Source organism: Gopherus evgoodei, chromosome 4 (assembly GCF_007399415.2).
Source record: "Gopherus evgoodei ecotype Sinaloan lineage chromosome 4, rGopEvg1_v1.p, whole genome shotgun sequence".
In the NCBI taxonomy this organism is placed as follows: Eukaryota; Metazoa; Chordata; order Testudines; family Testudinidae; genus Gopherus; species Gopherus evgoodei.
Window position 1 is genome coordinate 151,239,481 of NC_044325.1, and position 14,376 is coordinate 151,253,856.

Sequence of the window (14,376 nt, forward strand, 5' to 3'; positions counted from 1 at the left end):
CTCGGCACCCGTTTACACCCTTGTGCCAGCTCCCTGCTTCAGAGAGGGAAGCGGCATTTGCAGAACCTCCTCTCTTTGCCCGTCTCTTGTAGATGGGGACACGGGTGGCAGGGAGGGCAGCTGGGAGGCAGGAGCTGTGGAAGCTTCCTAAAAGTAGGGAGCCACCGGTGCCTGAAATATGACCCCACCCTCATGTTGCCCCTTCCCTGAGGCTCCATCCCCACGCCTCTCCTTCCCCCTGGGGCCCCGCCCCATGCCTCTCCTTCCCCTGAGGCCCTGCCCCCACGCCACTCCTTCCCCCTAGGGCCCCACCCTTGCATCGCCCCTTCCCCCTGAGGCCCTGCCCTTGCACTACCCCTTTCCCCAAGGCCCCGCCTCCTGCTCGCTCATGGGGAAAAGGCTGAGCCGCTGTCTGCTTGCTGGGCTGCCCCTGGGGCAGAGCCCTTGAGGAGCAGGGAGGGCGGGCAGCAGAAACTGCCACTTGTAGGGATGCCGGGCAGAGGGGAGAGCTGAGTTCCCAGCCCTGGGGTGCTCGGGACACAAAAGTCTCCTGCCTCTGCCGGTCTTTCCTGGCTGTTTCAGATCCCAGGACCTCCCGAGTAGCTGGGCACATATGAATCTAAGGCTGCTGGACAGTGCCTCCCCGGGAGGAAGCCCCTCTGCTGTGTCGTGAGCAGTAGGCTCGAGTTCATTCTGCAATGCCTTTTGTGCTTCCCTCAGATCGAAGACATCATCGTGCAGACTCCAGAAGGCCGCGAGACGCGCTCTGCCAAGGAAGCACTGCTGCTCTGGTGTCAGATGAAGACCGCAGGGTACGATCCAGCTGATGCTAGGAGCTAATCACTGTCCCCCTCCCAGCATTGACAGAAGCAGACTGGCCGCACGAGTCTGGCTTACGGGATCCAGCGTTTTCCAGTCCATTGTTCCTACAATCTAACGGGCACATGAATCCCATTGGCTCCAGCGGTGGGGAGGGGAGGGGGGTGAGCTATACATGTCTCAAATAATCTAGTGGCCCTCTGGCTTGCTAGGCGCGTCTGGCCTTCCAAGAAGTTCCTGGCAGTGTAAGAAGTACATGGTGTCCGTGTCTAGTGCTGAAAAATGTAGTAAGGCAGGGTTCTCCCAAATGGCCTCCTCTGGGATTCAAGCTCCCGGCTCCCCTTTGCTTTTGGTAGGTTCTTCTGCATTCCCATGCACATATCTGAGACAGCGCCCTGGCCCCTACCTCCCACAGCCGGTGCGTCCAAAAACCCATCTAGACCTGCCTTTCTAGGAGCCACGCCCAGCGCAGTGCTTGGGCTGGAGGATGACGTCGTATTTCCTCTTTGTTGTGCAGCTATCCCCACGTTAACGTGACCAACTTCACCTCCAGCTGGAAGGACGGCCTGGCCTTCAACGCCCTGATCCACAAGCACAGGTAAGAGCCCCGTCACCACCCTAGCTAGCCGCTCTCCCCTCACCAACCCCTTGCCCCATCATTAGGGTGGGCTCCGGGGCTAGGATGGCCCAGTGGTTTGTGCACTGCATTGGGAATTGAGAGACCTGGATTCAGTTCTCTGCTTTGCCCCTGATTTGCTGGGTGACCTCGAGCAAGTCACTTAGGTGCTGTGCCTCAGTTTCCCTTCTGCCCACTGGGATAATAGCCCTGCCCTGCTGCCAAGGAGACACGTGTTAGGGACTGTAAGGTGCCAGGATACTGCAGTGCTGGGGGCTGGAGAAGGATCCAGAGAGCAGCTAGGCTGTCAGCTTGGAAAGTGCCTTGTCACACGTCGTTTCATTCTGCTGGCCTAGTGCAGATCTTAAAGTTCCTCTGCATTCTCAGGCCCGACTTGATCGACTTTAAGAACCTGGAGCATTCGAACGCCCAGCACAACTTGGAACATGCGTTCAGCGTGGCAGAGCGGCAGCTGGGCATCACCCAGCTTCTCGACCCGGAAGGTAAGGGCCCCCTGGCTCACATGTACTCCTCCCCCCCCCCCCCGAGGTTACTGCAGTGCATTCGGCTCTGTCTCACCCTGCCCTTGCACAGGGTCAGAGCTGCATGGCACAACTTAGCACAAAATATTAAAGGACACCTTAAAAATGAAACAATGCCTTTGTTGTGTGTGCAAAGTGCACCCTCTCCCATCTGCAAGTTCCTATGATGTTAGGGAGGAAGTGTTTCCCAGTGGGTAGAGCACTGGACTGGGTTTTTGGGTTCTATTCCTGGCTCTGGTGGGTGACCTGGGCAAGTCATGGCCCTGCTGTGCCTCAGTTTCCCCATTTGTAAAAAAAGAGGGATGACACTCCTGGATCATGGAAGGTGCTCTGGGTCTACATGTGCTAGACAAGAACCAGATGCCATTATTCATTTGTAATCTTTGTATGGGATGTTCTGCACAGGGCGCATGAGTGCTTCTTTTAAAAGCTGTAGCCTTCCAGTGCACTGTAAGTTTCCCGCTTGACCTTTTAGGAACAAGTGTAAACCCAAGACGCAGTCAATGGGCTTCTCAGAAAGGATCACTTCTGGTGAAATCTTTTATCAGAACAGTGGCAGGAATTTCATGTTTACCACGATCCCGGGTTGCAGGGAAAGGAGACCTCACAGCGGAGTTTTCAAGGGAGGTTTTGCTTTTGAAAATGGGCCCCTTTCAGACGCTGTGCCATGGAATGTTCTAAGGGTTGTTTTAACTCGCTCTACGTCTGCCATCCCAGCGTGTAAATGGGATGCTCCGGCACACATGACTGAGGATGGTGGTTTAGCGTTAGGCCTTGGTATCGGGGCATCACAAGGCCTAACGCTAAACCATGATTTCAAGCCAGCACTTTTGTCCCAGAATCCTTCACTGCTTTCTCGCCCTCTCTGCTGTGCAGATGTCTTCACGGAGAATCCCGATGAGAAATCCATCATCACCTATGTGGTGGCGTTTTACCACTACTTCTCCAAGATGAAGGTTCGGGCGGTGAAAGGGAAACGGGTTGCCAAGGTGAGTGCGGTGCCCTTGGCCCCTGACTCGGCACACTTGGGCCTTCTCCATGAGCTTCCATTTCTTCTTTTCAGGCTTCACTGAGCCAAAAGCCATTCTGCGAGTTCACAGGAAGCATATAAAATATGCACAAGTAATGGAAACCAAGCAGTCCTTACCAAAACATAGCCCTGGAGAGCTGTATCACAGTACCCCCTCCGCAGGGATCTCCTGGGCCTGCTCTGATTTAGATCAGAGACACATCATGGTCTGTTCTTTGATGTAGACCTTAATTCAAAGGACCAGGTCCCCATCTGGTGTAAATTGGCCCCTTTGGAGTTAGTGGATGCACGCCAGCCGAAGGTCTAGCCCAAGACGTTGATACAAAGCAGTGTATGCCAAAGGGTGGGACACACGAGCTCTTGCATCTTCTAAGGATTGTACAAATTGGTACTTACAGGGCATGGACCAGCTGCCTCTTAATCTCCTTTTGGATAAGCCAGCAGAGGCTCCTCACGCTAGCGGGCAAAGGCAGAAAGCAAGTACATGGCAGGGCAGAGAATTTAGATAAATCTGGGCTAGAAAGAAAGTGCAAATTCTTAACAGGAAGGGGAGTTAAGCAATGGAAAAACAGACCCAGGGACGGGACAGGGTACTGGGTTCTCCATCACTTGGCATCTGTAAATCCAGGCTGGATTGTCTCTCTGAAAGCCCCACTCTGGCTCAACCCTGAGTCCTGGGCTGTCCCAGGGAGCGAGGAAGGAGACTCTCTGGCCTACTCTGCAGAATCTCGGCCTGGATGCCCTGAATGGGCCCTGCTGACCTTTAAGGCCTATGAATCAGTGAAACCAGCAGAATCTGTGAAACTTCTTTAAGGTCCAGCCACTCCCCGCCAACAGTACTTTCCATCCCCTCGTCTCTGAGCCCCAAGGCCCCAACTCAGTCCCTTCTCCCAGCTTCAGAAACCGAGGGGTTAAGACAGGGCCTGGCCAGGAAACATGAAAATGTCCAGGTTTCGCTGTTTGTTTTTATTCTGCAGCAGCACAACAACTAGCCCCTTCTCGGGGCAAGGGCCACGAGAAAACGAAAGGGAGCAAGAGACAGCTGTAGCCCAACTAAGCATGGCCTGGTGGTCAGGCCTCTGTCCTGGGATGTTGGGGGCAGGGGGGCAGTCTAGCCCACCCCAGCATGGCCCAGTGGTCTAGGGTTGCCAACTTTCTACTTGCACAAAACCGAACACTCTTGCCCTGCCCCGCCCTGCCCTGCCCCCCTCTGAAGCCCCGCCCATGTTCTGCCCCTTCCCTGAGGTCCTGCCCCTGCTCTTTCCACCCCCCATCCCTTGCTGTCTCCACTCTCACCAGGCTGGTTCGGGGGGCTGGACTGTGGGAGAAGGTGAGGGATCTGGCTGGGGGTGCAGGCTCCTGAGTGGATCCAGGGATGAGGGGTTTGGGGTGCAGGAGCGGGGGTCTGAGCTGGGGTTTGGAGTATGGGAGAGGGCTCTGGGCTAAGGCAGGGGATTGGGGTGTGTGGGGGAGTGTGAGGGCTCTGGCTGGGGGATGCGGGCTGTGGGGTGGGGCTGGGGAAGAGGGATTTGGGATACAGGAGGGTGCTCTGGGCAGGGACTGAGTGGTTCAGAGGGCAGGAAGAGGATTAGGGCTGGGGCAGGGGGTTGGGGTGCGAGGGTTTGTGAGGGCTCCAGCTTGGGGTGCGGGTTCTGGTGTGAGGCTGGGGATGAGAGGTTTGGGGTGCAGGAGGGTGCTCTGAGCTGGGACTGAATGGTTCAGAGGGCAGGAGGAGGATCAGGGCTGGGGCAGGGGGTTGGGGCACAGGGGTGTGGGGAGTGAAGGCTCCGGCTGCAGGATGCGGGCTTTGGGATGGGTCTGGGGATGAGGTGTTTGGGGTACAGTAGGGTGCTCTGAGCTGGGATTGAGGGGTTTGGAGGATGAGAGAGAGATCAGGGCTGGGACTGGGGCAGGAGATTGGGGCTGGGAGCAGATCAGGGGTGCAGGCTCCAGGCAGCGTTTACCTCAAACAGCTCCTGGAAGCGACGGCATGTTCCCTCTCCAACGTGGAGGCACAGCCAGGCAGCTCTACGCACTGCCCTGTCCGCAGCGCCACCCCTGCAGCTCCCATTGGCTGCGGTTCCCCCCACATGGAGGAGCTGGAGTGGGGACATGCTGGCTGTTTACTGGGAGCTGTGGACAGTCAACGGCCCAGCCAGCAGTGCTGACCAGAGCCACCAGGCCTCCTTTTCGACCGCATGTTCCAGTCGAAAACCGGACACCTGGTCATGCTACAGAGGTCAGGGCTCTGGCCTGGGATATGGGAGGCCCAGCCCCAGCCCAGCACAGTCCTGTAGTTCCCTTGTGTACCCTCCCTGGGCACACGCACCCAGAGGGGGTCCCTGCCATGCAGGAGCACAGACACTGTCAGTGGCAGCAGCTGGCAGTGTTAATTGTTCTCCTCTGCTTGTCGAAGGTGATAGACCACTTGATGGAGATGAAGAGGATGACTGAGGAGTACGGAGGGCTGGCTTCTGACCTGCTGACCTGGATCGAGCAAACCGCCACCATTCTCAACAGCCGCAAGTTTGCCAACTCCCTGACGGGGGTGCAGCAGCAGCTGCAGTGTTTCAGTGCCTACCGCACCGTGGAAAAGCCCCCCAAGTAAGCAGCTCCTGGGTTAGGAAGCCAGCTCTGCTGTACTTGCCGTCACCACTCTCCTTTTCATCCATCTCGCTCAATGAGCTGTACAAAGGAGGTAGCCTTATCTCCATGGTCCAGGTGGGGAAACTGAGGCACAGAGTGGCCATGACTCACCTAAGGTTGCAGCACAGATTGGTGGCAGAGCTGGGAATCAAACCCAGCTCTACTTGACTCCCATGCCAGTGCCCTGCCCACTAGACCATACTGCCTCTCTTAATAATGATTCTTGACTGAAACGAAGTCCAAAGCAGTGGTTCTCAACCTTTATGGGCTTGGGATCCATTTGTAACTGTTTATGGCCTGTCATGACCCAGTAAATAGTCTGGGGTTGGAGGCTGTGGGGTGGTTTTGGTCAGATCCAGCCCCCCCAGAGGGTTGGGGTTTGGGTCCTGCCTGGCACTCACCCCATAGTGACGTCTCCTGCAGCTCCTGTGCTGTGGGGCCGGCTGGGCTTGGGTCTCTGCTCCAGGCGTTACAACCTCTTATCTATACCTGGCCCAGTTTGCATCCATCTTTCTTGAGCCTGGGTGACCAGAACTGCTCACACTATTCCAGAGGAGGCCCTACCAATGCCTTGCTCAGTGGTACGTTAGCCATGCCCCATGGAAACACGGGTAAGTTCAGCCCATAATCACCCGGATGTTCTGCCTTCTGGCTTGCCCGGCCCTGAACCCTGAGCCGCCCGCTTGTTACTGACGCCAGATGCTGTGTGTGCCATGGGGATTGAGTTGCCACAGGCACAAGTTTGGAATGTGCTGTCCCTTGGCGATGGGGCTGGCTTGGTCCGTCCATTGTCCGTAATCTCTCCCTTTCACCACGCAGGTTCGAGGAGAAAGGGAATCTCGAGGTTCTGCTATTCACCATCCAGTCCCAGATGCGAGCTAACAACCAGAAAGTGTACACCCCTCACGAAGGGAGACTCGTGTCCGACATCAACCGGGTACCTGGAACTCCTGCTTCCCACTTGCATCGGGGGGGGAGGCGGGGGACATGGTCACTTAAGGGATGGGGTGACTGCAGCTCAGGGTGACGTTCCCCAGCCAGCTTTGTTCTAGCAAATAGCAGCAGAGTGGCAGCAGCATAGGTTAGCCCAGGTGAGGTTACACCTTCACTGCTGTCTGCATCCGAGCAGGCTAGATCCAAGCTACATGTGAGCTCTGAGTGCAGCATAGACAGGCCCTGAGACGCTGTCCAGAATGGGTGGGGGGCCTCCCCCCACGTTGGCCTCACCTGCTCCCCGAACTCTTTGGCTGTACTCCGCTTTGGATGCCTGTTTTGCAGCTGGCCCATTGACCCTAGCTGTCGCCATACACCCAAGGGGGGAAGGGCCAGCTGGTGTTGGGTGCAGCAGAGCACTTAGACCCCAGCTCAGGACGGGCACTGTGAGCTCACATGGAAGCCAGGGGGACTTAAACGCTTAACATTAGGCATGTGCTTCCCTGGATTTCCTTAGGGCTCAGCGATCCTTTCCCATGTAAATACAGAGAGATCCAACATAGATTTCAGTGTGGCTACAAGGGAGGGAAGATCTCACCCCCCGGGGCCCACTGGCACTTTGCTGAAGCAGCAGGACCAAGGCTGGCTCCAGCTTTTTTGCCGCCCCAAGCAGCAAAGAGAAAAAATAAAAGCCACGATCGGCGGCACTTCAGCGGCTGCTCTATCGTGCCGCTTCATTCTTCGGCAGCAATTCAGAGGCCGGTCCTTCCCTCCGAGAGGGACCAGCCACTGAATCACCACCAAAGACCCGGACGTGCCTCCCACTTCCATGGGCCCCCCAAGCAGCAGCTTGCTGTGCTGGTGCCTGGAGCTGGCCCTGAGCAGGATGTCCGTAGGGTCAAAGGCCATTGCGGGAGGCAGCCAGCGGGGGAGCAGAACGCTTTCTGGCTGGTGCTGCAATGGGCCATCTGTAAGGACCATTATTAGCCCTTTCTGGGCCTGCCAGCTGGATTCGCATGCCTGGTGGAGCCTCACTCTTGCCTGTGGTACCTCTGAGCAGGCCTGGGAATGGCTGGAGAAGGCGGAGCACGAGCGGGAGCTGGCCCTGAGAAACGAGCTCATTCGGCAGGAGAAGCTGGAGCAGCTGGCCAGGCGCTTCGACCGCAAGGCGGCCATGCGGGAGACGTGGCTGAGTGAAAACCAGCGCCTGCTGGCCCAGGTACGGGGTGTGGGCTGCCAGTAGGGAGACAGAGCAGTAGAGTCGCCAACCCTCCCAGTTTCACCCGGAGTCTCCCAGAATCAGGCCCTATCTCCCAGAGGCTACTGCAGCCAAACTGGGAGATTTGGGGCACTAACAGTCCGGCAGCACAGTGGCACTAAGACAGGTTCCCTGGGAGCCTGCCATGGCTATGTGCTGCTCCCAGAAGCAGCCGGCACTGACCCTGCAGCCTAAGGGGGAGGGGGTCTCTGCACACTGCCCCTGCCCTGAGCACCGACTCCGCAGCTCCCATTGGCCGGGAATTGCGGCCAATGGGAGCTGTGCAGGTGGTGCCTGCAGATAGGGGTGGCACACAGGGACCCCCGGCCCCTCCACCTAGGAGTTGCTGCCAGAGAGATATGCCGGTCGTTTTCTGGAGCTGCTCAAGGTGAGTGCCCCTCCCCTCCCTCCCCTCCCCTCCTTCAACACCCCAACCCCCTGCCCCAGCTCAGAGCCCGCATCGCTCACCCAAACTCCCTCCCAGAGCCTGACCCCGCACCCCCTCCTGCACCCAAACCCCAGGCTTAGTCTGGAGCCCCCTCCCACACCAAATTCCCACACAGAGCCTGACCCCTCCTACACCCAAATTCCCTCTCAGAGCCCACACCCCCTCCGACATCCAAACTCCCTCCCAAAGCCTGCACCCCCTCCTGAACCCCAAGTCCCTGCCCCAGGCTCAACCTGGAGCCACCTCCTACACTCCGAACCCCTCAGCCCCAGCCCAGAGCCCACACCTCAACCCCCGCCCCACCCTGGTGAAAGGGAGGGAGGGAGGGAGGGATGCAGGGGGCTGCAGCAAGCGGGGCCGGAGCCTCAGAGAAGAGGCATGGATGGGGCCTTGAGGAAGGGGCAGGACAAGGGTGTTTGGGTTTGTGCCATGAGACAGCTGGCAACCCTACACAGCAGGCCAGACCTGTGGCTACTGTACCCTGAAGGCAGTGGGGATTTGCTGATTTGCAGCACCCTGCAGGGGGGTGGGGTGGGGTGGGCTGCCTTGTGACCCACAGCAACTGTGTGGCAGTGAGCGAAGAGCTCCGGAGGCCATCAGAGCAGAGCTGCTCTTCGAAGCAGAGTGTCGCTTTACCCCACTTCTCCTCACGACCCTTCCTCCACCCTTTATCCTGTGAGCAGCACCCAGCTGCACTAAGGGCTGGCTCCAGCTGCTGCTGCTCGTGTCCATGCGTGTGTCCCAGCTAGGACTGATCCAGGGTCCTCCAAAGCGAACCGCCAGTACAGCTACAGTGTGAGCTAACGCTCTGTGACTGGGCTGAAATAGCTCATGTCCTCTGTGGATCCAGCCCAGGGATGGAACTGGCGCTAAAGCCAGGCAATTATTTTGCACAAAGCCCTTTTGGGAGAAAAATGGAGATTCGGCGAGGCAGAAATGTTTCGCCGCGGCATGACAGTTTTGCCAGATGATCAACGCATTTAAAAAAAAAATCGAACAATTGAAACCTTTTGATTTTCTGGTTCTAAATGACCTTTGGTCTTCATATTTTCTTTAATTTTTATTTAAAAACAATAAAAAAAAGTTTAAAAATAGTCCAAATCAAAATGAAATGTTTAGAAAAAACATCATTTTTGGTGCAGCCTAAAACAGTTCCCTCCCGCCGGACGAGTTTTCAGAATTGCCGGCAAAACGAGAAGTCCGTTGTCTGCCCAGCTGTGCAGGTGACACATCCTCCCTGGTGGGTTCCACCCAGACCCCGCTCCCCCCTTGCCGCACAGCCCCCTTGCTCTCTGCACTGCACACGGGTACGTAAGGGCAAGGATGGGGCATGGTGGTGCGTCTGGTGTCTTTTCGTGCTCCTGCTGGATAGAGGTGCAGGCACCTGGGCTCCCGACCGGTGGGGTTTGGAGACTCCGTTCCTGTTAATGGCGTTGGGAAGCCCCCGCCCTGCTCTCAGTGGCATGGCTGCAGGGGGGGCTGCATCTGACCAGGGCTGCCTCTGGACAGGATAATTTTGGCTGTGACCTGCCGGCGGTGGAGGCTGCCAAGAAGAAGCACGAGGCCATTGAGACGGACACGGCGGCCTACAAGGAGCGGGTGCAGGCCATCGAGGAGGTGGCCCGGGAGCTGGAGGCGGAGAACTACCATGACATCAAGCGCATCAAGGCCCGGAAGGACAACATCCTGCGGCTGTGGGACTACCTGCTGGAGCTGCTCCACGCCCGGCGCCAGCGGCTTGAGATGAATCTGACGCTGCAGCAGCTCTTCCAGGACATGCTTCAAGGCATCAACTGGATGGACGAGATGAAGGTGAGGCTGGAAGGGCTGAGCAACGCCAAGGGCGGGAGTGGAGCCTGCTACCCATGGGGCCCGTGGCCTAAATTCCCTGTAAGCTGCACAGCCATGCAGCAGGCTATCAAGGGCCATGCAGGTGGGGAGAGGTGCCCCTCCTCCAGCCCAGGCCTGCCCTGCCAGAGCTGCTGCTGCCGGGGAGAGGTGCCTCTCACCCGGCCCCAAGCTGCTGCAGCTAGAGAGGGCTGTGGGGGAGTCCTCTCTCCCCACTGCAGCCCTGGGGCAGCCTGCACCCCAAACCCTTCATCCCCAGCCTAACCCCAGAGCCCGCACCTCCAGCCAGAGCCCTCACCCCCTCCTTCACCCCAAACCCCTCATCCCCGGTCCCACCTCAGAGTCCGCGCCCCCAGCCAGAGCCCTTGCCCCCCCGCACCCCAACCCTCTGCCCCAGCCCTGAACCCCCTCCCACACTCTGAACCTTTTGGCCCCACGCCCACCACACAGAACAAAATTCATTCTGCACATGGTTGTAAAAAATTAGAAGGAACACTGCCCGTGGCCCTCTCTGGGGCCTGCTGCCCACAGACATATGTGCTGACTCCATGGGTGCTCCAAAAAACATAGTGGGTGCTCAGCACCCACCAGCCACAGCTGTTCGGCGGGGCCCCAGCGACCAGCTGTTGGGTGGCACCATGCCAGTCAGTTGTTTGGCGGCTCAGGGAGGGACTTGGGGGAGGGTGGAAAGCAGCAAGTGGCAGGTGGGCGGGAGCCTCGGGCAAGGGGCAGAATGGGGGCAGAAGGCAGAGTGAGGGCAGGGCCTCAGGGGAAGGGGCAGAATGGGGGCAGGACCTCAGGGTAGAGCAGGCCCCCCCCCAGGGAAAAATAAAAGGGCCTATGCCCACGTGGCAGGCTTCTATCATGCATCTTTTAGTCCCCAGCTGTTAGCCCCCAATATCATTGTCCCTCTGCCAAGTGGCAGCAGCTGTGGGGGCCAGGCAGGTTGGCTTCCTCATGGAGGAGAAATCACTGATGTGGGATCTGGGAGTTTTTAGTGCCTGTTGCTTATTTACCCTGTCTGTACACCCATCCTGGAGCAGAGGCAGGGCTGCCAACTGTCTAATCCAGGGGTGGGCAAACTACGGCCTGGGGGCCACATCCAGCCCTGCAGACGTTTTAATCTGGTCCTCGAGCTCCCGCCGGGAAGCAGTGTCCAGGGTGTCATGGACTCACAGGCCATGTCCATTCTTGGCCCCGTGCGGTCTGTGGGGGGAACCCCCTTCAGCATGACAGCTCTTCTTGGGGGTCCACTCTCCCTCAGGGTTAGGCCCCTGCACCTCCTGGAGCTGCACCTTGCTGAGCCTTAGCACACCTGTCTCTCTCCGTCGGCCCCCTCAGGGAGTCCACTCGCTCTGGACCCCCTGGGCCTCTTCACCCCCGAAGGGAATAATGCAACCCTGTTCTCTAGGCCAGAGTGACACTCAGACAGTGTAAAACTGAGTGTTTGAGGGTTTATTGAGCGTTTGAACACAGCATAGGAAACTCTCAGGGCCTTCAGGCCTGACCTCCCTCAGCACAGCATGTCTAAGTCTCCCCTGCATCCAGGTGGTCTCTGCCTGCTCCCACCACCAGCCCAGAGCCCCCCTGCTTCCCAGCTGGGCATCTGATATCTCCTCCCCCAAACCCCACCTCTGTCCATTGTCTTCTCTCCAGGTGTGACAATGTGGTTCTGGCGGGACCCAACTAAGAGTGCCAATTCAGAATTAATTGCTCAAACAGGGCAGTTACAACCCTAGGCTGGGGTTTTTCCACCTCTAAGGCAAACCAAACCAGCCAGACAAAAATGACTTTGGTTTCATCCCACTGGCCAACCACAAGTCACACAAGCAATTTCCTTAGACACTCCAGTCTCCCAGTATCACCACCAGTCCCACTCGTCCTGGGGAAGAATGGTTATGAAAACCAACACCCCAATAAAAGAAAATGGTTCTCTCGATCCCAAAGAATCAAGCCCCAGACCTAGGTCAATATACACATTAGATCATACCCACAAATCACGCTGTTGCCAGTCCTTTAGAATCTAAAATCTAAAGGTTTATTCATAAAGGAAAAAGGTAGAGAGGAGAACTAGAATTGGTTAAATGGAATTAATTACATACAGTAATGGCAAAGTTCTTAGTTCAGGCTTGTAGCAGTGATGGAGTAAACTGCAGCTTCAAATCAAGTCTCTGGAACATCCCCCGCTGAGATGGGTCATCAGTCCTTTGTGTAGAGCTTCAGTTTGTAGCAAAGTCCCTCCAGAGGTAGGAAGCAGGATTGAAGACAAGATGGAGATGAGGCATCAGCCTTATATAGGCTCTTCCAGGTGTAAGAACACTTCTTTGTTCTTACTGTAGAAAACTATAGCAAAATGGAGTCTGCAGTCACATGGGCAAGTCCCTGCACACCCTGCTGAGTTACAAGGTGTATCTGCCTCCTCTCAATGGGTCAGTTGTGTAGCTGATGGTCCTTAATGGGCCATCAAGCAGGTTAGGCAAAGCTAACACCAACTCGTGTGGGATTTTTCCCAGAACTACAGCACAGATTTGAAATACAGGCCATGTCTACATCTAAAATTTTGCAGCGCTGGTTGTTACAGCTGTATTAGTACAGCTGTATAGGGCCAGCGCTGCAGAGTGGCCACACTTACAGCAACCAGCGCTGCAAGTGGTGTTAGATGTGGCCACACTGCAGCGCTGTTGGGCGGCTTCAAGGGGGGTTCCGGGAACGCGAGAGCAAACCGGGGAAGGAGACCAGCTTCGCCGCGGTTTGCTCTCGCGTTCCCGGAGCCACCCTGCAAACCGCAGGGAAGGAGACCTGCTTGCTCGGGGTTCCGGGAACAAGAGAGCAAGCCGGGGAAGGAGACCAGCTTCGCCGCGGTTTGCTCTCGCGTTCCCGGAACCCCGAGCAAGCAGGTCTCCTTCCCTGCGGTTTGCAGGGTGGCTCCGGGAACGAGAGAGCAAAATGGGAAAGGAGACCAGCTTCGCCGCGGTTTGCTCTCGCGTTCACGGAGCCACCCTGCAAACCGCAGGGAAGGAGACCAGCTTGCTCGGGGTTCCGGGAACGAGAGAGCAAGCCGGGGAAGGAGACCAGCTTCGCCGCGGTTTGCTCTCTCGTTCCCGGAACCCCGAGCAAGCAGGTCTCCTTCCCTGCGGTTTGCAGGGTGGCTCCGGGAACGCGAGAGCAAACCGCGGCGAAGCTGGTCTCCTTTCCCGGTTTGCTCTCTCGTTCCCCGAACCGCCGAGCAAGCGGTTCTCCTTCCCTGCGGTTTGCAGGGTGGCTCCGGGAACGAGAGAGCAAACCGGGAAAGGAGACCAGCTTCGCCGCGGTTTGCTCTCGCGTTCCCGGAGCCACCCTGCAAACCGCAGGGAAGGAGAACCGCTTGCTCGGCGGTTCGGGGAACGAGAGAGCAAACCAGGAAAGGAGACCAGCTTCGCCGCGGTTTGCTCTCGCGTTCCCGGAGCCACCCTGCAAACCGCAGGGAAGGAGACCTGCTTGCTCGGGGTTCCGGGAACGAGAGAGCAAACCGGGAAAGGAGACCAGCTTGATTACCAGAGGCTTCCTCCTTCCATGGAGGTCAAGAAAAGCGCTGGTAAGTGTCTACATTGGATTACCAGCGCTGGATCACCAGCGCTGGATCCTCTACACCCGAGACAAAACGGGAGTACGGCCAGCGCTGCAAACAGGGAGTTGCAGCGCTGGTGGTGCCCTGCAGATGTGTACACCTTCAAAGTTGCAGCGCTGTAACTCCCTCACCAGCGCTGCAACTTTCTGATGTAGACAAGCCCACAGACAGTATACAGCCAATACTCATAACTTTAACTACAAAATGATACAGACATACAGACAGCATAATCATAACCAGCAACCCATAACCTGGTCTTAGACACCTTATATGACCCCCTTTACATGAGATTTGGTGCCACTACAGGACCTTGGTTGCAAACCATGTTCTATATGGTCCCAGTTTATATCAATAATGTCACACCCCAAATGCAAAATTGATGCAGGGAGGGATGACACAAACATTACTGACTGCATCCCAGGAGCTCCCCGTCCTTGGGTCTGTTTCACTACAGCTAGTGTTGGGCTAGAGGCCATACCAGTGTATAACAGAAATGGTTTATTAAAGTCATGTGTAATAACATGATAGAATCTCTTTACAAACTTAAGGTATAACTTGGTTAGCTTTTGCAGCATGGTTCCTGTATGTTTCATGTGATTTTGCCAAGAGCTGAAGAACATAGCTTCTTT

The 14,376-nt window shown here is 56.8% G+C and overlaps 1 protein-coding gene across 1 annotated transcript in view; it reads left to right on the top strand.

Annotated features, from left to right (window-relative positions):
* SPTB (spectrin beta, erythrocytic) overlaps nt 1–14,376 on the top strand; it is a 128,334-nt gene that overhangs the window by 40,631 nt on the left and 73,327 nt on the right. Inside the window, 8 exon segments of the mRNA XM_030561938.1 lie at nt 721–812; nt 1,337–1,417; nt 1,823–1,938; nt 2,854–2,966; nt 5,424–5,611; nt 6,473–6,590; nt 7,647–7,805; nt 9,802–10,104. Of these exon segments, the coding sequence (XP_030417798.1) occupies nt 721–812; nt 1,337–1,417; nt 1,823–1,938; nt 2,854–2,966; nt 5,424–5,611; nt 6,473–6,590; nt 7,647–7,805; nt 9,802–10,104 (1,170 nt within the window).